The 22,680-nt window shown below is 41.8% G+C and overlaps 3 protein-coding genes across 4 annotated transcripts in view; 1 reads left to right on the top strand and 2 right to left on the bottom strand.

The window, feature by feature from the left end:
- Window positions 1-760: 760 nt before the first annotated feature.
- LOC142046341 (uncharacterized) overlaps window positions 761-22,680 on the bottom strand; it is a 1,049,055-nt gene continuing 1,027,135 nt past the window's right edge. Inside the window, exons 1-2 of one of the 2 annotated variants that reach the window (XM_075062652.1) lie at window positions 2,349-5,621; window positions 761-1,346 (exon numbers count right to left, since the gene is read on the bottom strand). In XM_075062652.1, the coding sequence (XP_074918753.1) occupies window positions 1,147-1,346; window positions 2,349-2,736 (588 nt within the window). In that variant the 5' untranslated portion in view covers window positions 2,737-5,621 and the 3' untranslated portion in view covers window positions 761-1,146. Of the gene's footprint in view, window positions 1,347-2,348; window positions 5,622-22,680 lie in introns of those variants that run through there. The other variant, XM_075062651.1, reaches the window with a different exon arrangement.
- On the bottom strand, window positions 5,706-9,400 carry ALG2 (ALG2 alpha-1,3/1,6-mannosyltransferase). The gene is made up of 2 exons (XM_032787136.2): window positions 9,023-9,400; window positions 5,706-8,240 (listed from the first exon to the last, which is right to left on the bottom strand). Exons 1-2 carry the CDS (start codon window positions 9,344-9,346, stop codon window positions 7,338-7,340), a joined length of 1,227 nt encoding a protein of 408 aa, XP_032643027.1. The 5' UTR covers window positions 9,347-9,400; the 3' UTR covers window positions 5,706-7,337.
- SEC61B (SEC61 translocon subunit beta) lies at window positions 9,815-21,431 on the top strand. Its single transcript, XM_032787137.2, has 4 exons — window positions 9,815-9,832; window positions 9,916-10,013; window positions 10,486-10,587; window positions 20,917-21,431. Exons 1-4 carry the CDS (start codon window positions 9,830-9,832, stop codon window positions 21,002-21,004), a joined length of 291 nt encoding a protein of 96 aa, XP_032643028.1. The 5' UTR covers window positions 9,815-9,829; the 3' UTR covers window positions 21,005-21,431.

The following is a 22,680-nucleotide window of genomic DNA, read 5'->3' on the forward strand; positions in this document are numbered from 1 at the left end:
CTGCTATAAAAGGTTGTGCCTCCGGGAAATGTGCAGGTCATAGTGGATGGCTTTGCTGCAATGGGATTCCGTAACTGTGGTGGGGCGATAGATGGAACACATATCCCTATCTTGGCACCAAGGCACCCAGCACATAAACCGCAAGGGGTGCTTTTCCGTAGTGCTGCAAGCACTGGTGGATCACAAGGGATGTTTCACCAACATCGACATGGGATGGCCGGGAAGGGTTCATGAAGCTCACGTCTTCAGGAACACTACTCTGTTTAAACGGCTGCAGCAAGGGAATTACTTCCCAGACCAAAAAATAACAGCCTGGACAGTAGTCAGCAGTTGTTCAACTACAGGCTGGGCAAATGCAGAATGGTGGTAGAATGTGCATTTGGCCGTTTAAAGGGACGCTGGTGCACATTACTGACTCGCTCAGACCTGAGCCAAACCAATGTCTCCATTGTTATTGCTCCTTGCTGTGTGCTCCACAACCTCTGAGAGAGTAAGAGGGAGACCTTTATGGTGGGGTGAGAGGCTGAGGCAAATCACCTGGCCGCTGATTACGCGTAGCCAGACACCAGGGTGATTAGAAAAGCACATCAGGAAGCAGTGTGCATCAGAGAAGCTTTGAAAACCAGTTTTATCATGAGCCAGGGTTGTGTTTGTTTCTCCTGATGAAACCCCACTCTTGATTGACTCATTCCCTGTAAGCCACCCGCCTTCCCCCTTTGATTATTGCTTGCTTCCTAAGGAAATAAAGTCACTCTCGTTTAAAAATCACGTATTCTTTATTAATTATAAAAAGAGGGAGAGAACTGACAAGGTGCCCGGGTGGGATTTGGGAGGAGGATACCAGGGAAGGAAAAGGCCACTAAAAAATATTCAAAATAATGACAGTCTTTTGATTGGGCTGTCCACTGGGGTGGAATGGGCAGGTGCACGTAGCCTCCCCCGACGCGTTCTTAGTTGTCTCGTGGGTGAGGAGGCTAAGGAACATGGTGAGGGAGGAGGGCACTTATACAGGGGCTGCAGCGGCACTGTGTCATCCTGCTGCTGTTCCTGAAGCTCCACCAGATGCCAGAGCATGTCCGTTTGATCACGCAGCAGCCTCAGTGTTGCATCATGCCTCCTTTGATCTTCCTGCCACCACCTCTCATCTCAAGCGTTTCTCCTCTCCTCACATTCACTGGCATCTTTCCTGTACTTTGATACCACATCCTTCCACTCATTCAGATGAGCTCTTTCATTGCGGGTCACTTCCATGATTTCCGAGAACATTTCGTCTCGCGTCTTTTTTTTCTGTTGCCTTATCTGAGATAGCCTTCGGGATGGAGGAAGGAGACTTGAAAAATTTGCAGCTGCAGGCAGGAGGGAAAAAAGGGAGAGAAGTATTCTAAAAAGATACATTTTACAGAACCATGGTTATCCTCTTTCTTGGTGAACAATACTATTCACCTTACATTGCACATGTGCTCTCACTACAAGGTCACATTTTGCATCTTAATATTGAGTGCCTGCGGCTTTGGTGTTGATCACATATGGAGGTCCAGGCATCAGAATTCGGCTTGCATGCGGCCATGATAAGCCACTGTCTTTCGGCTCCTGCAGCCTTCATATATCCAACGCCCTCCTTTCCCAAATAGCAAGCAAAGCCCGTTGAGTGCTGCTTCTTTCCTGTTAACATGCAGCACCACAACCACCCCCATCCAATTCTCTAGGATGATCGCTTTACCCCTCTCCCTACCATGTGGCTGGTATCATAGATCGCTGCTAGCCACCCTCCCCCACACCGCGTGGCTGGTATCAGGGAAGATCCCAGCTAGCCAAATGCGAAAAAGCTCAGCGCCAATCACCTCCTCCCCTCCCCTGCCTGGCTAAATGCAGGGAAGGATTTCTTTTAAGTCGCAAGCAAACAGCCCAACCATCTCTGTCCCCTTAATTAAATTCCCAAATTCCAACCAGGTTACCATGAACAGTATCACTCTCCTGAGGATAACACAGCGAGACAAAGAACGGATATTGCTTGAATGCCAGCAAACACCGGGACCATACGCAGCTAGGCTTTGTCATGCAATGATACCAGATTACTTGCTTCATGCATGGCGTGGTCAAGTGTCCTACCATGGGGGACGGAATAAGGCTGCCCTGCCCAGAAACTTTCTGCAAAGGCTTTTGGAGTACCTGTAGGAGAGCTTCATGGAGATGTCCCTGGAGGATTTCCGCTCCATGCCCAGATATATTAAGAGACTTTTCCAGTAACTTTACTGGCCGCAAATGCATCCCAAGTCCTCAGGGCAAATCAATCGTTAAAAAACGCTTGCTTTTAAACCATGTTTTATATTTACAAAAGGTACACTCACCAGAGGTCCCTTCCATGGCTTTATTGTCTGGGATAGTGGCTTGGGAGGCCTGGGAGGGTACTTCTGTCAGGTTGAGAAAAAGGTCCTGGCTGTTGGGGAGAATGGTGTGCTGTGTGCTCTCTGCAAGCTCATCCTCCTCCTCCTCTTCCCCATCTGCAGAATCCTCAGGCAAGGCTGAGAGTACCACTCCCACCTCTGAATCCACGGACAGGGGTGGGGTAGTGGTGGTGGACCCCCCTAGAATTGCATGCAGCTCAGCGTAGAAGCAGCATGTTTGCAGCCCTGCCCCGGACCTTCCGTTTGCTTCTTTGGTTTTCTGGTAGGCTTGTCTGAGCTCCTTAACTTTCACACAGCACTGTACTGAGTCCCTGCTGTGGCCTCTCTCCATCACGGCCTTGGAAATTTTTTCAAATGTTTTTTCATTTCATCTTTTGGAATGGAGTTCTGTTAGCATGGAATCCTCTCCCCATATAGCAATCAGATCCAGTATCTCCCGTGTGGTCCATGCTGGTGCTCTCTTTCGATTCACGGACTGCATAGTTACCAGTGCTGATGATTCTGCGTGGTCACCTGTGCTGATCAGCTCTCCACGCTGGGAAAACAGGAAATGAAATTTAAAAGTTCACGGGGCTTTCCCTATCTACCTGGCCAGTGCATCTGACTCCAGATTGCTGTCCAGAGCGGTCACAACGGTGCACTGTGGGATAGCTCCCGGAGGCCAATACCGTCGAATTGCGGCCACATTAACCTTATTCTGAAATGGCAATACTGATTCGAGTGCTACTCCCTTCGTTGGGGAGGAGTACAAATATTGATATTAAGAGCCCTTTATATCGATATAAAGGGCTTCGCTGTGTGGACAGGTGCAGGGTTAATTTGGTTTAATGCTGCTAAATTCGGTATAAACCCGTAGTATTGACCAGGCCTAGGAGAGACAGTAGAGAACAGAAGACAGCATAGTGGGGAGCAAAAGGACATGATGGGTGGAGAATGCATAAAAAGCTACATGATCAGTAATAGGAAATAAAAAGCAGAGTGAAACAATATAATAAAAGATCAGGAGACAGAAATATACTTGTAAAAAGTTTAACAGAAAGTTGATGGACAATGCTACAGTTATGAAGACTCTACAGCTGTTTTGTTCCTTTAAATTGCAGAGATGTAAGACGTCAGGGTCTCAGTGACAGATGTTTTCAAATGGGCTAGTAGATGTCAAGGAAATTTTTCAATCCCTGGATGAGAACACTGTTAAACTACTTCAATTCCAACAGCTTCCTGAGCTGAATTGGGACAGGACTTCCTTTCCTTCTAGATGCTATAGACCTTCCCACCTAAAGGTAAGTGTGAAGTCCTTGATCCATGCTCCATTCCAGCTGCTGTAGCCATATAATGATTGAAAGCTCAGCACAGACCATTATTGATTTTATAAGTATGCCATAGACTAGGTCTGCTAAGTCATGTTTCTCATTAGTCCTTAAGGATGTGAAAAGCATCACACAGATTGGGTTAGCATGGAGAGAACAGAGACCAAGCGCCATTCCTGTTTGAGAAGTGGCAGCACAGAACAAGCGGATAATGGAGACTGTTCAGAAAGAGAAAGAGAGTGAGTGTTGAACTCCTATTAGAGGAATCACTGTACCTACAAAGCTTTTCCTGACTAAACCAATGGGAATGAGAAGTTATACCTGCTCAAACCCACTGACAAATGTAGTGTTCATATAACGCTTTTTACATGAAAAGGCACACAGAACTTTTAGATGTAGGCTTTAACAACAAAAATGTTCGGAACTGACATGGGTTGTTTTCTCTCCTCCTTTTGGCTTCCATACTAAAAATACTAGCTGTGAAAATTTACTTTTGCTTGAAAACTGACACCCTATGTCAGCATTTCTAATTCCTCAAATATTTATTTTTAGGAAATAAGAAGAGAAGAAAATATTTTTAAAAAATTTGGAAGTTTCTAATAAGTTATTTAAAATCTTTTGAGCTACAAAAGTGTAAACTGAATTTCCTTCAAAATTTCAGGAAAAAGCCCTTTCCCTCCCAAGAGTTCATCTTAAAATTTTGAAAACATAAGATTGATTTTTTTAAAAGTACAAAGGGGCTTTGTAATTACATTCTTGTTACATTAACTGTTCCCTGGTGCCTTTGCAATAGTCACAGAAAGATGGTAACAGTCTATACGCAATGCAATACATCATCCCAGCATCACTGCAACCGTCAGTGAAAATCCGATGCAACATCGTACCATGGCTGGTGCAAAGTCCAGCACATAATTTCAGCTAAGTATATATATACCACTGACAAGTTTGCATGACTTGTATTAGTGAGTTCAATAAAATGCTTATCATTTTAAAGCTGAAGCTGCCATCTATGAATGCTATCTAGTAGATACTGGTGTACTTAACCTCAGTGTTATTGTCAAGGCCCTGTAAGAGTCATTAAACCTAAATTAGGCAGCAGGGACTTGGATTTGTGTGGAAATAGGCACCAACCACCCCAAACTCTCTCCTCCTCTTCAGCTCTCTCATCATCCATATCAATTGTCTCCTGAAGGTCTCAGTTCATTGGAAAAGATGCCTGCTTAGCAGAGCATTAGAGACCTACTTCCCCTTCTTCCTCTTACAAGTCCTTTTCACTTGTTCACTGTTACTTTAAAGCAGTGCTTCCCAAACTTGGGATGCCGCTTGTGTAGGGAAAGCCCCTTCAGGCCGGGCCGGTTTACCTGCCGCGTCTGTAGGTCCAGCCGCAGTTCCCTGCTCCAGATGTGGCAGGTAAACAAACTGGCCCAGCCCACCAGGGGCTTTCCCTACACAAGTGGCATCCCAAGTTTGGGAAACACTGCTTTAAAGGGATGAATTTTTCCCTTCTGAAAACTTTACATGTTTAAACTTTGTCAGCTTAAAAACTCAGTGAATGGAAAAGAGGTGAAGAAGGCAGGCTGAGGCTTAAAGGACAGTAGACTACTCGCAGCATGGTGGGGGCTTACTGAAACTTCACATATCAGTGGCAGAGTTGGAAATAGAATCCAAGTTGTCTGACTCCCATTCCAGTGCCCTAGCTACTGCAGCAAGCAGCCTCCAGTGCATTTTATTTAGTTAAAAAGTGAGGAAGGGTAAAAGAAAACGCGTTACAGTAGGATCTAGGCTGCAGTCTTAACAATGGAAAGATTAAAATCTCTGCATAATTCAAACAGCAATTCAATTCTAAAATTCTGAGAACTTATAGAGGCACCTTGGAATAAAGGTTAACTATCCCAAAAGAGTACACACACTGTGGTACACAGAGAACCCACATAGCGTAAGTACAGAACCTAAACCTAAGAGAATGAGCGAATTCTGCAAGTTATATATCCAGTTACAAAATTAAATTAAATTTTATTCCGTCACATACAAATAGTATATTGTAGATGAAAAACCATATAGGACAAAGTTCAATAAAGTGAATTGCGCCGGCAAAGACCAGTAAAAGGATTTGAGGTATTTATAAAATCTGATATTCCTCGTCCTCAGATTATTGAGTTAATATTCACCCCCCCAATGGGATTTCAGACCACAATACAACCTTAACTTGTAAACATTGCATACAATATAAACTTAGAAGCAAATTTCTAGCAAGCCACTATAACACTAACAAAATGCAGTCCCTTAGAATCTTTTCAAGTGATGTTCTGATATATTGTACTCTCATATCAAACATATCAAAGGCCTGCTCCAAACTGAAGTCTCCCTGCACAGAGAAGCTTGCAGAATCTGTATCTAAGGCTGTTCTTTAACTTCATGCATTAATTTGTTCTTTGTGTGATTTTCTAAAAACCAAAACAGAGAACTGTATGCTTTTCTCACTATGACTTCATCTACCACCATCTTAGTTTTAAAAGGCATAACTGAACTTTTATGCAGTGATGGACTATACAAACATACTACCTTCTCTTTTAAAAACTCAATTTTTGACATTTTGATCGTGGGAAATATTCAAATTACCATTTTTGCACAACCCAAGACTATGAGATACAACTTTAAAGGAAATGGAAGAAAAATGTCAAGATTTTTTCCACATATCTACCTGGTTATGTGGGGATCAGCAAATCCGCAAAGGAAAGCTGTATAAAGAAATGCTTCCAATAGACAAAATGAAATGGAGCACTTTAATTCAGTAGATGTAGACATTTAGTACAACAGCTGATATTCAAGAAGATTTCAGGGACTTTTGAGGGGGAAATGGGGTTAAATGTTGGCCCCATTTTTTGTCTGAGGGATTTTGACATCCTTGGTTTCCTCCTTCTCTCTCTTCCGTCTGCTACTGCTCCAAGAACAACAGTTAATTACTTGGATTATGACATCAGAGATGATCAGATGATACAATTTAAGGACAGAAATTCACAGACAAATAGACAGTTTAAGACTGTTCAAGATCACCAGACCACTAGTTGGCATTTAAAAAACCAAAAAAACCTTGGGACTGTATTGCATATGTATAGCTTACTGTATTTTCAATGACCCCGTCCACACCAGAATTGGTGGAGATTTGGCAGAGCCTTTCAGCAGAAATTCATTCAAATGGAAAATTATGGTGCAGAGTATTACAACAAAAAACTTGCACTGTAAAGTTAATTCATAGCAAGTGTAGAGAAGAAATGTTAAATAAGAAAGTTAATCATTTTATACAACCTGAAGTCAGACTTGGCATAATTTTAATTTTCCCCAGTTTAAACTAGGAAGTCTAATAAATTTATTAAAATATTTTTGAGTACATGATAAACAGCAAAAATTCAATGTAGTTAGTGGTAAACAAATCTAACCTCAACTAAAATCTTGTTATTTTGTGGCAACTGGCATGAAACATACTATCAAAAATATAGTTTAAAGATTAATTAAAATTTTCTGAACATTTCAGCATCCTTGCACTAGCCTAGATGTTAGTTTAACTAACTGTCTCATGTACAAATCAGAAACATGACAAAGCAGTAAATTACACTATGGAGTGTGTTTATGTTGTAAATCTACATATGTATTGGTACAGCTGTTCTGTAAATGCTTCTGATGAAAACTTTTCTGTAACTCTTGCTCTTCCAGCTGCTCCCATTGTATTCTTTAAGGCAGGGTCTCTCACAAATTTTTCCATGGCCTCAGAAAATTGTGTTGGAAGAGGCTCACACAAAAATCCTGTAACATTATTTATAACAGATTCCAAAGGACCACCTGAATTAACTGCTATAACTGGGCATCTCATATACATAGCCTCCAAAGGAACTATGCCAAAGTGTTCGTTGCTTGGCGTATAAAGCACACACAGGGAATTATTGAAAAGAGAGATTTTTTGTTCATCTGAAAAAGACCTCACGAAAGTGACTTGCTCGCTAATATTAAGCTTGGTCGCAATAGTCTTCAGCTCTTCATAATGTTCCACATTTTCCAAAACTCTTTCATCATAACCACCAGCTAAAACTAGATGAACTTCACTCCACTCTTGAGCGTCAAGCCTTCCACGAAGATCATGTAATGCTTCCAGAGCTAATGCTAGGTTTTTTTTCCTTTCAAATCTATTGATTGAAAGAAACAAATATTTTTTCCCTTGGGGAATTACGCTAGCTATATCTACAGGAACAATTGTTTCAAAGGTACTGACATTCAACGAAGGGTATAGGACGTCTGGTTTAATGTGATTTAAGGATTTAAATGTATTCTTGAAGACATTTGCTGTAAAATTGCTGTTGACAACAATGCAATCTGCCATGCCAGTAGTATACTCTTCCAACCAGTCAAGTGGAGCTCTGTAGACGTGTTTAAGAAAAGATTCTCTCTTGGTCAGAAGTTGATCAGGAAAGTGACAGTAAAACAAAACCTTCTTAGGAGTTCTGGCCAGCCTGAGAATTGGGATACAAGCAGACACCTAAATAAACCAAGAGGTGGGGGGTAAGAATGAGAGAAAGTATTGCTCATTTAATCCCAGTTTCTACAATAAGCTACATCTATGGATTCAAAACCAAAATTTTAAGTGTGATAAAAATGTGGTTGTCTGGCCAATTTTAATGAATCTGTGCTTACTATCATTTATGGGCTTCTGCAAGGGGGACTTCAGTCACTCATGCTTCCCTTGCTCTAGGGAGAGGTGACCCAAAGGGTGGGCTCCTGGCAATCTCTCCTTTGCGTGTTGACCAGCAAAATACTTGGTTATGAGACTTTCAGCCTCACCTACGCTACCACTAGGCAGAGACCAGGGCACCGTGTCAGGACACTGTGCTGACACGCTCCGCATGTGGGTGTGAACCAGTGCCCCATACCTGGGCTGAGGCCCATTCCCAGCCACGGGAGCCACATCAGCAGGGCCCTCCTAGCTCAGGGTCAACGTTAACCCCTTCCCCTGATGCCCAGGTTGCAGGTGGGTGTGTAAAGGGCCAGGACGAGCCAGGGGCTGCATCAAGCTGCTCCTTCCCTCCACGCCGGACCTGCAGCAGGGCCTCCCCGCAGAGTGTGGCCCCAGGCTCGGAGTAGCAAGGAGCGGGCCCTGGCAGGCCCTGAGGCCACTATGACCGGGGGGGGGGGGGGAAGGACTCGCGAGGACCCCGGGTAACGGACACCGCCCCTCCCTGCCCCACAACAGCCGTTACGGACGCGCGGCGCTGCCAGCTCCTCGCGCCTGGCTCAGCACGTGCTGCTGGCCCACCCCCGCACCTGGTCGCACACGAACACGTCCATCTCCTCCCCGCTCAGCAGCAGCACGTAGAGCGCCACGTAGGCCATGCGCAGCGCGGCGCAAAGCGCGTGGCCCCGCCCGAGGAAGCTGCGGGGCAGCCAATCCCCCACGCTCCGCACCGCCAGGCCGCGCGTCTCCGAGAAGCAGCGCGCGGGGTTGTAGTGCGCGGTCCAGATCTGCACACGGCAGCCGCGCGCCTGCAGTGCCAGCGCTGCATCTACCACCAGCCGCTCGGCGCCGCCCAGGCCCAGGTCCGGGTGCAGGAACAGCACGGACGGGCCCGAGCCCGGCCTTCCTGCCATGCTGGCGCCTGTACCCTGCGGCTTGCAGCCGCCGGAGAGGGGTGGAGCCCGCTTCTTCTGGGATCTGGGCTTGTCCACGTGTCAGTGCGGAGAGCGCATGCGCAGCTCCGCCCTCTCGCTTTGCTGCCAGCTAGGGACACATCAGCTTAATCTCCCATAGGTGTCCTTGCGCTGCCTGGTGTTTCGGCCCGTGCGTCCCGTGGTGTCTCCGTTTCATCCGGGGTTCGGGCACAGGAGGGGGCCAGGACTCTGGCGGCTGGAGCCCTGAGCTCGGTTAGCTGCTCCGGAAACTGTCTTCTGAGAGGGGGCTACAGTCAGGCAGTGTCCTAGGCAACCGCGGGGCCTTGGCAGGCCCAGGAGGCGAGCAGCGCTAGGGGCGGGTCAGCTGAGCCTGGGATAGTTCCGCGGCAGCCGCACCGAATTTAGGAGACGGTGGAGTTCTGACACCCGGGCGCGCGCTTCCTTGAACCCAGAGTCGCTACCATGGTGAGAGCGCGAGACCCTGGTCCGCCGTACGCACCGTGGCTCGCGCAGGTCCCGTCTCACCCGCTGTCTGTTTCTCTCCGCAGCCCGGCCCGAACCCCAGCGGCACCAATGTCGGCGCTTCCGGCCGCTCCCCCAGCAAAGCGGTGGCGCCTCGAGCTGCGGGATCCACCGTCCGGCAAAGGTACCTGCCGCCCCGTCCCCCTTCGTGAGCCGGGCGGGGACGGACACTGCGCTCGGGGCTCGGTGAAGCCTGGCTCCGCCGCCCGGCCTCGGCCCGATGGAGACACCGCCCGCCGGTCGCGACAGCGCGTGATAGCGCCGCCTCTTGCCCCCCCGCCCGCCTCAGGGCTGACACCTGAGCTGGGGGAATCTCGATGGGCATCACTGCCCCCGGAGCCAGGCTGGGAGCGGGCGGCTGGGAGATGATGTCAGCCAACTTCTCACCATGCACTGAATCGAGCCTGGCATCGCCCTGTGGCTCCCACCCCAGCGCTGAGCATGGTCACTTCGGGCCAAAGTCTGAGACCAGCACCAGAAACAGGTTGTGTGGGGTGGGGGGTTTCTTAGTGAGTTCTTGGAAAGGTTGGTGGTTGGAGTGTACAACTGATCGCTAATGCAAGTCAGGTTCTGATTCCCGAGTCTTTCCCTCAAAGGAAAAATGCCAGCTGTGGGACTAGGAGCGCAGGCCGCACTACATCAGCAGGCACTGGTGGCATGTGGAGATTCTACACAGAAGACTCCCCTGGACTCAAAGTGTAAGTCCAAAAAGCAGCAAGATGGTGACAGTGTAATTTTAAGTCTGTATACAGTAATCCAGGTTCCATGAGTCATTTGTTCTGGTCTGCACATTCTGCATGAAAATGTGGAAAAACCACAATTACATAGATAAATCAGAAAGAATACCTTGAGGAGACCTGGTTATAAAAATATCAAAGATCAATCTTGTAAGTAAATGTTTAATACAGTACAGTTGAGATGACTATTTGAATTGTTTTTCTTGTGTACCATGAACATTCCCAGAGAAATCAAGAGGGGTTACTCACAATAGTAAAGCACATGCATAAGTGGTTGCAGGCTTGGGACCTAATACTTTCTTATCTACAGTTTTTCTGGGTTTTTATGCCAATAAAAACACATTGCAGAAATACCAAAAAAAAAAAAAGTACATATCAATATGTACCGTTTGCAATTATACACAAAGTCAGAAGCAACTCACTGCTCATGAGGTCCGTTGGACGTGGTAACTTCATTAACCACAGGTCATGAGCTAAACATAGTGAATTTAAGAACATTTTAAGACACACATTGGTATTACAAGGCTAACCTTTTCAGCCTTGGCTCATGCCTATGTCAGAGGTTTGTTTTAGTGCTTCAACCTTGTCTTTCCTTGGTTTTCTGTTGTAGGGATAAAGAAACCCAGGTGCTTTCAACCAGTCCCTTTGCCCATTACACCATCTCTTCAGCACACATCTTCTTAGCTACCTTAAGTTGGTAATCAGAGAGGCACGTGCTGCAGCTGGCTGTAAAAGAGAGCTTCCTGAGCAAGCAACAAAAGCCATCTAAAAAAGGCCTTTCTGTTAGAGCTATTAAAATACCATCCCATTCACAAACCATCTTCTTCTATACACTTAGACCTATAGATTTCTCACTTCTGCAGGCACTCATGACACTCTTCAAGATATCCTCATCCCTTCCAAAAAAAATGATAGATCCCACTAGCAAGGGGCTGTTTCCTTCCACCCTCATCCACGCTTGAGGGATGGGCAAATACAGTCAAGAAATAGAGAGAAACAGCCTGTTTCCTTGTCACATGGAAACAGAAGGCAGGGATGGCATGTTATTTACAAGAGCTGGTTTTTACCAGGTAAAGTCAGGGTTTTTGATAAACTGGGACTAACTAGTTTCTCCCTGGGTGAGGCATTTTAAAAACCGTTTCATTAATGTATGCCACAGTACGCTTTGTTTTAGTTACATATTCATACTATGGTTACATGAGGCAATAGATTGAGATTAATTTAGAATTGTTCAAATAAAAAGTAAAACTGCAGAGGGCGTAATAATATATAATTATAATACTGAACATTGGAATATTGTACAGCTTGGTTCAGTATTTTCTCAAGGAAGTTACACATCAGCTCATTTCAATTTTCATTATGTAACCAAAAGTCAAAAACATTCGATTAGATGAAAATGACAGCAGTGCAGAGCTTCAGGTTTGAAGCATTAAGCAATCAGAAGCATGCATAGTTGCAGACAACTGGTTGAAGTCCACTTGGGGATACTGCATCCTGTAGCAGGAGATCAATTTTAGTTGTGGCTAGACCAAGCCTATTCTCCAGATTTGAATGGATGTATTCAGTGTTTGAAAAGATTCATTCTGTGCTTGCTGGATGTTGAAATTGCACCACCAATTCTATTAAGTCAGGTGGAATATCAGCATTCTTCAGATTTTTCCCACCAAATTACAGTGGAAACTTTTTCCTTGATAGCAGATGAAAATATTGATTTTTAATACAGAGCTGCTTCTACTTTAAATGCAAGTATATATGGAGGGTTTTTGCTGAGTAATCAGTGCTTTGCAATTTCTTTTTAAGCTGACAATTCCTTTCTTGCAGATTTTGGATGAAGGAGGTTGGCCAATGTGTACATGAATACACGCCTCATGAAATCTTTGTGTACTTTTGCTTTATATGGTGCAAGATCTTAATTTATCATTAGGTTCAACCATACTTAGCATGCAAAAGCAATTGTTGATGTGGCCCTTTGAAGTGTGTCAGGTGCCACAACAACTGGTTTCAATTGATCAAGTTCTTTGCTTTTTGGAAAACTTTGATTATCAATTATACTGACCACTATCTTCAAGTTCTTACCATCCTGAGATAATGTGGCCAATTTTTAATATAGGTTTCCATGCATGTTATTTGACTGTTCTATCATATGTCACCATGGATTTGGGGTTTTACAGATCCTTGGTATTCTTTTAACCAGGCTCCAGGCTGATGGTGATTATGAAAATACTTTTGTAAATCTACAACATTTCATCAAAGACTTGGTATAAGGTCTTGTCCAAGTAGATTAGCCAATGTGATGCACACTAATATGTAAACAGATATTAGCGGGCTTATTCCTTCACCCGCTTACTTCCCTGGTCGTTTTTGCATGAACAGAGAGCAACAATACCTGAAGTCCGAAGGTGCAAACAATTTGTTTGTTGGGGTGAACTTCCAACAAGCATGATTCTAGTTTCCTTCCTCGGTGTCCCCCTTCCCAGCTCTGACATCAGAGTCTTGCCTGTGTCCCTGTTCCCATTCTCCCTCTTAGCAAAACATGATTCCAATTCCCCACCCCCATTCCCTGTTCCCATTCCTCCCCTTTACTTCCTGATTGACTGCAGATTATATAGTAAAACTTGAGTTCTGCTTAGCTATACCTTAACCAATCATTTTACTGAAATGTAACTAACCAATCCTAACATGTTGCAACACGATTATTTAACCAATTACATCCCACCACCTTAATTTGTTTACACCCGACAAATTAATTATACAGCAAACAGAAACAATCACTGACCCAGACATAGATTATACAGACAAACAATAGGGAAGTGGAGACTACAGTGATGGAACAATACAGAAATGAGGATTTTACACCCCAGCTATTGATAAGTGAGTTCTTGCCAGACAGGATGCTATCAAACTAAGTTTTCTTTAAATCTTTTAAGCTCTTCCCTTTCTCTGGAGGTGATAGATCGGCTCACTTTTCTAACACCCCTAGATTGCCTTATTTCAATGTGACTAGTTTGGAATGTGAGGAAGTAAGTGACCGTTCACTTCCCAGCTTATGGCTGCCTCTGCTGCTTAGCCAAAGGCCTTACTTAGCCTAAGAACAGGGCCTCAGACTGTCACCGTAAGAGAAGGCCCTTACTCCGTCAGGCAGTGATTTTGATTTTTTTATACCTGTATAACTAGCTAAATGGTAATACACCTACATTCTTAAAGTATAGACCTTTGCAGACAGGCCTGAATGCAGACAGGTTAGAATAATAATAATAGAATAGGTTAGAATAATAATAATATTCTAACACCAAACTGTCATCATCTTGTTCCATATCACTTGTCATACTTTGCATCTTTTTCTCACCTTGCATTAGTGTAACTGTTTTTCCATGTAATTTGTTAGTGCACCTGCTACCTGCTTTTTTGATTGGGTGCTTTGTAGCCTGACTCATAGGCAGCTGATCATTTTTTGAAAAGTTTGACGGTCAATAACTAGGGCCCTACCAAATTCATAGTCCAGTTTGTTCAATTTCATGGTGGTTAGATTTTAAAAATTGTGAAATTTCAGATTTAAAAAGCTGAAATCATGAAATTCATGGTGGTGTAATTGGAAAAAGAGTTGTGGGAGGGTCACAAGATTATTGTTGGGGGGTTGCAGTTCTGCTATTCTTACGTCTGTGCTCCTACTAGCGGCCCCTTCAGAGCTGGGCAGCTGGAGAACAGCAGTGGCTGGCTGGAAGCCCAGCTCTGAAGACGGAGCTGCCACCAACAGCAGCAGCAGCACAGAAGTAAGGATGGCATGGTATGGTATTGCCATCCTTATGGCTGAGCTGTTGCTGGCGGCGGCTCTGCTTTCAAACCTGGGCTCCCGGCCAACAGCCACCAGTCTCCAGCTGTCCAGCTCTGAAGGCAGCATAGAAGTAAGGGTGGCAATACTGCAACTCCCCTTCTCCCCCCTCCCCCAAAACCTTGTAAACTTCTACAACTGCAGCTCCCTTTTGGGTCAGGACCCCTAATTTGAGAAATGCGGTTCTTCCCCTATGAAATCTGTACAGTATAGGGTAAAGGCACACAAAAGACTAGATTTCATGGGAGGAGACCAGATTTCAGGTTCGTGACGCGTTTTTCTTGGCTGTGATTTTGGTAAGGCCCTATCAATAACAGAAAAGAGACTATTACAGCCATGAAAAAATTCTGTAATTTAAGTCTATCTTATGTTTCAGTTCTGGAAACACATGGATTTGTGGTTGAAAAACAATGATCATTCCTCCTTGTAGTCTTTGGCTGACTTGGATCTGGCTTTCTTTTGATGAATTTGTCAGTGCAGTTTTAACAGGACCTTCATACTGAGAGTCTGATTCTAATACTTGTGTACAGTTAGCCAGAGTCAGTGGTTCTGGTGTTTTTGTTCTTTCCACTGCATGTTGCAAAATGTTTCCTCATATGGTCTGTCTTCCCGCTCGCTTTTTCCTTCAGTTTCTGCATCAAAGACTCTTTGCCATCTTCATGAACTTTCTCAAAATAACCATGAATTGGGTCAGGTGATCTTCCACCTTTGCTCATGTTGAAATATTTTGACTTGAGTCTCTGTACTCAGAGCTCAGTTACAGCAGTCGCACTTGAGCCAGATAGAGACAGAGTCCTGGCCTGGACAGTTAGTTTGGCAATTTACCTCAAACAAACTGAAACATCTGAATCTGGGAATTCCCCTTCTTTGCTAAACAAATATCTCATCTTGATTTCTAAACAAAGGGGAAATTCCCAGATTAAGAAGTTTTTGTTTCAAACAAAAGCATACATCTTTTGATTGAGGCTCTTTGTTTTGTTTTGTTTTCCTTAATTTTAAATTAAACAGATGACATTGCTGCAAAACTATTATCAGATTGATAAATATTTTTCAGTAATATTCATTAGTATATTCTAATATTTTTTCCCTCAGTTTCCTGGTTTAGGCTGGTATTTACCAGCACTCAGTCCTAAACTAGTTTTTCCCCAGGAAATTGCCAACCTTGATAGAAGGGACTGTGTGTTCCAACCTCATCCAAATGACCAAAGCCCTTATCCAGAAGGAAAAATTCTTCTTTTCTCTATGCATGTTTCTGACCTCCACAGACAATGTTAGTAAAGATATGAACTCTGATGTCTGAGCGAGGAATTTTTCAGCACGTGGTGGTGACAGTATTTAGATCTAAGGGAGAATGGCCAAAACATCCACTACAAAGAAACTTGCTCATGAATCTTTGATGTCTCACCTTTCTAAGTGTTAGTGGTCACTATTCAGTAACATAAGCCCTTCTCCAGTATGCACAGGTCAGTGTTATCCCCTTCTCTGCCTCATAGTTATGACCTGCATCATCAAAATTTCATCAGCTCCTGCCCCAGGTTCTCTGCTAGTCACTAGTTCAGCAGACAAACTTCAGGGCCCTGTTTCTGAAGGGCTTCTCCCTTTCACTCTGGTTGAAGTACCCTTATTATTTTGGGACTGCACTGGTATGGCAGCACCTAGGTGCAGTTCTTCAGTGACTCAGCAAAGGTTCCTTTTTAAAAAGCATATTCCCTGGTGTGTGGACCATACTCCACATAAATCCCAAGTTTGAATACAAAATAGCTTCTGAACATCTGAAACACCTTTTCTGTGGGTGGTCTCTAATAAGACCTACTGTTGAGGAACAAGAAATATTGAAGCCTTAAACATTTTAGGAAGAGTTATAAATCACTGTAAACAGCTTAAAAGGAAAGTGCTACTTCAGCCATAAATAGCATAACTAGTTTTTCATTATGATGAAAGAATGTCATGCATGTGAAATGACATATTTGCTCTGTTGGTAGTTCTGCTGCTGAAATATTGCATTGTTTTATTATCTGCATTTAAATCTGGAATAGTAACAATTAAAAGATGGACAACCAAAAGTGGATTTTTGTCCTGAGAAAATGATCCTGTTTAATTGGAGAAATAACTAAATACAAACCTTTTAAAGCAGCACAAGAAAAGGAGCTGTTGAAATTGGATTGTGAGTGTTACCAAGGAGCAATGGGCTAAAGTTGAAAATGTCGTGGCTATTAAGGGAATGGGGGGAATGTTTTAATTTTTGGGAAGAATAGTCAGAGCAAAATAGTTTGCTTGAGACCTGTTGCCCTCCTTTTGTGGCACTCTGAATCTGGTCACTGTGAGAATGTCAAGACTATGTAATAGAAATCTTGAGCAGAATGGTTTGGTTTTGATAAAACTAAAAATTGAGTGGAAAATCAAAGTTGACTTCAAATGTTATTGACTGCAAGGAGCTCTAGATATGGAGTCACTGCTGTGGCTATTTGAAATTGTTACTCTTAAGGCAATTCATCTGGCTAGTCAGAAAATACGTTGAGCTTAATGAGGGTGAGAAGAAGCATGTGTGTGTTAGTGGGGATAATGATTGATCTCTAGGCTTCAGCAAGGACCTTCCATGGATTAGAGGAAGTGCAATGGAAAATGTTATGATTTGTCAGTACTGAGTAGTTTGTTTTGGGTTTTTTATGTAATCAGTTCTGTAAAATCTGTAGACTATAGCAGCAGGCTTTTTGGTCTCTTTGTAGCCAGTAATGTTCCTGTGTGTTACCGTTGTGGCGTAAGGAAGTCTGTAATTTATGTAGCAGATGTTTACTAATTTTTCTGAAGTAGACTTTCTTTACTGAAGTTTAGTACTTAACAGTGATAATTAGTAAGATACCAAGCTCTTCTATGATGACTAAGGCACTTGAGAGTTGTTGGTTTTGCATATATTTATGAAAAGACAGAGCTTATATAAGCTCTTTCACATGCAAATTCATAGAGGGAACCCATAGCAAAATTGTCTGCTTTAAGGAAGTCCATTTTGCCTGCCACTATATGCTAAGGTACTTGCACCAAAGTAAGATAAAAAAATAAAATGCCAGTATTAAAAAACCTAAGTCTTCACACCAAGATGTCAATATGGCAAAATTCTTTCCCACCAGAGGATGTTAATAATTTTAACTCAAATTTATCTGCATGTTTCACATACATTTACACAAAATTCTTTATAAATGACCATGGGTCGGTCTGTTACTCTTTTTGGTTATGGTGTTTGTCATAATACAGTCTAGTCAGTTGTTGAGAGGTTTGGTTTTTTATGTACACATTTACCCCTAGGAGCAGCTGGTTTTGATCAGTTTTGTAAATCTTCCTGATTGTGAAATTACATCCAGGCAAAACAAATGGGTTCTTATGAAATACTTTGTTTGTTTGTTTTTGTGGTATTAATCCTGAGAATATTAAGAACAAAACTGTTTTGCAATATTTCCCACTGTTTAAAAAACTTGAGACTAAGCTAGGCTTCTGGACAAGTCTAAAATGAAATAAAAAGTTCTGTTGAGACAAGAGACAATTAGAGATCAGCTTTAGAGAAAATTGGCTCTTCTACATGTATGATGACAGACTATCTGTCCTAACTGAAATATGGTAGATAAATTATAATTGTTCACAGTATAGATAACCTCATGTACCTTTGGAGAGGATGAGAAATAGGAAAGGTCTGAAGATAAATCAATAAATCATTCTCACCCTTATTAAAATACAAATCAAGTGGCAAGTCAAATATATTCCTCTTAGTTTTTGATTGTGGAAGATCCTAGAGCTTCATTCATTTTATGTATTCATAGTTATACTTTTGGGGTCTGGAAGTAGATTGTGAAGATTGGGGGGGAGATGATGGATTAGCTAAGAGTTGCCTATAGAATTGCACTCTATATTGCATATTTACACTTGGTTTGATTGCTAAATACATCTATGTATCTATATCTTAGAATCAGACTATCTGGGTTAGAAGGACCTCAGGTCATCTAGTCCAAACCGCTGTTCAAAGCAGTACCAATTCCCAATTAAATCATCCAACCAATTTTTGCCCCATATCCCTAAATGGTCCCCTCAAGGGTTGAACTCACAACCCTGGGTTTAGCAGGCCAGTGCTCAAACCACTGAGCTATTTTGTTATATAAAATTCAGGATTCTGCACAAAAAGCGGAATTGGGCTATGCATAGTAGATAGCAATTATAATTTAAAACAGTTTGAGAGATGAAGATGTTCAGAAGCCTGTGAATCAGAAAACTGCCTGACTAGTTGAAAAATCTTGAAGATATTAGTGTGAAGGAGATCAGTTGCTTTAGTTTCATTTTTACATTGTGTTCAAGTAAGATCTGCTTGATCATAAAAACTCTATGGCATGAATCATACTTTTGGAATTCTGTCATGATGCTTCCTGTAATAAAGGGAAATCAAGTACAGTGTGTTATGAGTAGGGCTGTTGATTTAATCACAGTTAACTCACGTGATTAACTCAAATTAACTGTGATTAAAAAATGATTGCTATTAATTGTACTGTTAAAATAATAGAATACCAATTGAAATGTATTAAATTTTTGGATGTTTTTTCTAAATGTTCAAATATTGATTTCTATTACAACACAGAATACAAAGTGTACAGTGCTCACTTTATATTTATTACAAATATTTGCACTGTAAAAATGAGTCTCAGTTCACCTCATGCAAGTATTGTAGTGCAGTCTCTATCGTGAAAGTGTAACTTACAAATGTAGATTTTTTTTGTTCCATAACTGCACTCAGAAACAAATCAAAAGTATACCTTTAGCACCTACAAGTCCACTCAGTCCTACTTCTTTTTCAGCCAATCCCTAAGACAAACAAGTTTGTTTACATTTATGGGAGGTACTGCTCACTGCTTCTTATTTACATTGTCACCTGAAAGTGAGAACAGACGTTTGCATAGCACTTCAGTAGCTAGCATTACAAGGAATTGACATGCCAGATGTGTAAATGTTGTTAAAGCTAACTTTTAAAAAATCATATAATAGATGGTTTGGGAAAAGTGTTTGTACATCTGGGTATAGTGCTTAAATTATCCACAAATACAAAGTTTGTTTTTAAAAGTCATATGATACGTAGAGTACATAATCTCCAATAACCCAAATTTAGGTGAGTAGATTTAACAATACAGTCTAGATATCAGAATTCGAATACTCGGGTACATCATTCATGAAAAGTTGTACAGAGATTTGGTTGTGGAAAGCAAAATACATCAATGAGTGGAGATTGTCCCTCAGTAATTGTGAATTAGGTGAATTGAAATATACTATTTTGTTTTTTACAGTGCAAATATTAAAGTAAGCACTATACACTTTCTATTGTTTGTAATTGAAATCAATATATTTGAAAATGTAGAAAACATCCAAAAAATTTAAATAAATGGTATTCTATTATTTAACAGTGCAATTAACCATGCGATTAAAAAAATGACTCGCTTGACAGCCCTAGTTATGAGATGCACAGTAAGAAAATGGTGTTTTTGTGTAATGGAACACACACATTAACCTGCTTTGGCCAGTCACTGCATACATCAGCCAGTTTAACATAGTCTAAAATTGAAACTGTATGAGAAGATTTCCAAAAAAATACTCTAATTTCTTAAATAGAATTAGCGAGCATGAAAGATTTCAACACGAAGTTCAGATTGGGAGTTTTAGATAAAGATTTTTATAATGGACAGAACTTGTGATTTTTCAGTGTCACTTGCAGTACATTTAATCAAATTGAACTGGTGTAACTATAAAAAGCCTACTTGAAAAATGATTCTGTTGCTTGGTACATTTTAAATCCTGTTCATTTCTTAAAAACTGGAGAGTTGACTGTAAATTACTTCCCAAGCTAAAATATTCTAATTTTGAACCTAAGTTTGACAAGCTGCTAGGGGACTCTCTTGTTTCTTATGCTCTGTGTACAAGTATGCTCAGGTCACTAACTCAGTAGCAGACCCACCAGAATGTGAGGCAGAAACCTGAATTGAAAAATGTGGAGATAAAGTTTTCAGACTATTAAAGATCTTGTTTTCAACAAGTGATTAGCAGTGAGTGACTAATTACTCCCTGTAACTGTTATAGTACAAATGGAAGCATCCATATCCTTTCAGCAATTCAGAACTGAGGTATTAAAAATTAAATCTTAGATTTCCAACTTAATGTGGCAGATACCAGTTCTGAGAAAATGGTTCTTATTTCTGTTAATCTGAAGGGGTTAATTTGTACTACTAAAAGCTGCATTCAATAATGTTTGTATACAAATTTTGCAATAGATGACAAAATAATCCCATCGCTAATTTGGTCGGGGGTGTGGGGTGGAAGCAGGAAGGAGCTTTGGTATTAAGTCTGTATTTGAGTAATTTGGCTGGTTCTACCTAACCTTCACAACAACATGTCTTTATGTATTGCTGAGATTAATTGACTTTTTTCTTTATTTCTAGTGGGCCTGTTCCAGTTTTGGTTATGAGTCTCCTCTTTATTGCTTCTGTATTTATGTTGCATATCTGGGGCAAGTACACTCGCTCATAGACTCAACTGCATCCATGTGTCTGCTAATTTGAAACATACATCTTGGACCAAAAGTATGGAGGATTTTGTTCATGGACAGAGAATATTTGGAAGGTTTCCTGTTGGCTATTGAGGAGTCCCTTGTCACTTATTTGGCATTGGTGTTGAATGAACTGTTAAATTTTTCTGTTTGTACTGGTTTTGAAGCATTTCTGTCACAAGTCATTGTGTGTTTGCCTGTAGACTTACAAATTACAGGTCTTGCAATAAAATTTGTATACGTAAATTGAAGCAATGTATTCTCTATTCCTCTTCCCCCCTCAACACAGCACTGTCATGAAGTATTATAAAGAGCTCTCTGAATGGTTTTGAGTAAACAGTGCTATAATAGTTCAAAATGGAATATTACATGCTGTACAATACAGATAAATAAAATCTTGCATCAGAATTGTTTTGGACAAAATTTGTGAGACATGAATATATTTGAAATAACGTGTGAATGCACTTGGTCATTAAAACATACTGTGGTAAGTGTGCTGGTAGATTGTTCCACCTCTTTGATATGGCATTTCACAGCAAAGATCATGTAATCAGCCAATTTTGGATTACTGAATAACCTTTTCCCATTCTGTCTCCCCCATCACCCTCCCCCGTGCACATATCTGTGCTACAATTAGGATTACTCATATTGCATACTGTAAACTCTTGAGTGATGACTGGTTCATTTATCTGTTTCCCTCAATATTGGGTAGAATGATTTTTAGCGCACTTGCTCTTTTTTCACTTCCCTAGCCACGTGCACTTAAAACTATTGTGCAAGAGAGCCTAAATACGTACTTTGTGGTATCTTGGATATGTAGCCCTGAGTAAAAGTACTGTCTTTGGATAGTAGGCTACAGCAGCATGGACTCACAGATTAAGATCAGAAGGGACCATAATCATCTAGTCCAGGGGTAGGCAACCTATGGCATGTGTGCTGAAGGCAGCAGACAAGCTGATTTTCAGTGGCATTCACTGGGTCCTGTCCACTGGTCCAGGTTTCTTAAACATTTTAAACTTGTTTACTTTACATACAATAGTTTAGTTATATATTATAGACTTCTAGAAAGATCGTTTAAAAATGTATTACTGGCACGCAAAACCTTAGAGTGAATAAATGAAGACTCAGCACACCACTTTTGAAAGGTTGCTGACCTCCTGCACAGTGCAGGCCACAACCTCATCCACCCATCCTTTTTCTCTCTTTGGAAACTCTTGGTATCAAGGCCGATAACTATTTGAAAGTCATACTACCATAGAGGGCAGATATCTCCTTTTTGTCTGACAAGATATCTGACAACTTAATTACACATGAATTTCTCTTAATTAGGATTGGAGTCCTAGTGTATTGAGTGCTGTACAAAAACAGTCAGTCCCTGTGCTGGGGAGTTCACACGTAGCCATTTATTTTATTTAAAGTGAATTTAGTAATGTATTACACCACCATGGGTTTGGCTCTGGTGGTACAGTTTCAAGATCAACAGAAAGAAAGTCACCTTTGCTACCTGCTTTAGATTTAGAGCCTCCACAAACACATGAAAACCAAGGGTGTAGTGACCACACATTTCCAAGTACAAGGTCTAGTCTGTTTTACAAGTTTATTAAAGTTATTACCCAAGCATATAGAAATCTTCTAGAGATCTATGCACAGGTTACAA

Source organism: Chelonoidis abingdonii, chromosome 2, assembly GCF_003597395.2.
Source record: "Chelonoidis abingdonii isolate Lonesome George chromosome 2, CheloAbing_2.0, whole genome shotgun sequence".
NCBI lineage: Eukaryota > Metazoa > Chordata > Testudines > Testudinidae > Chelonoidis > Chelonoidis abingdonii.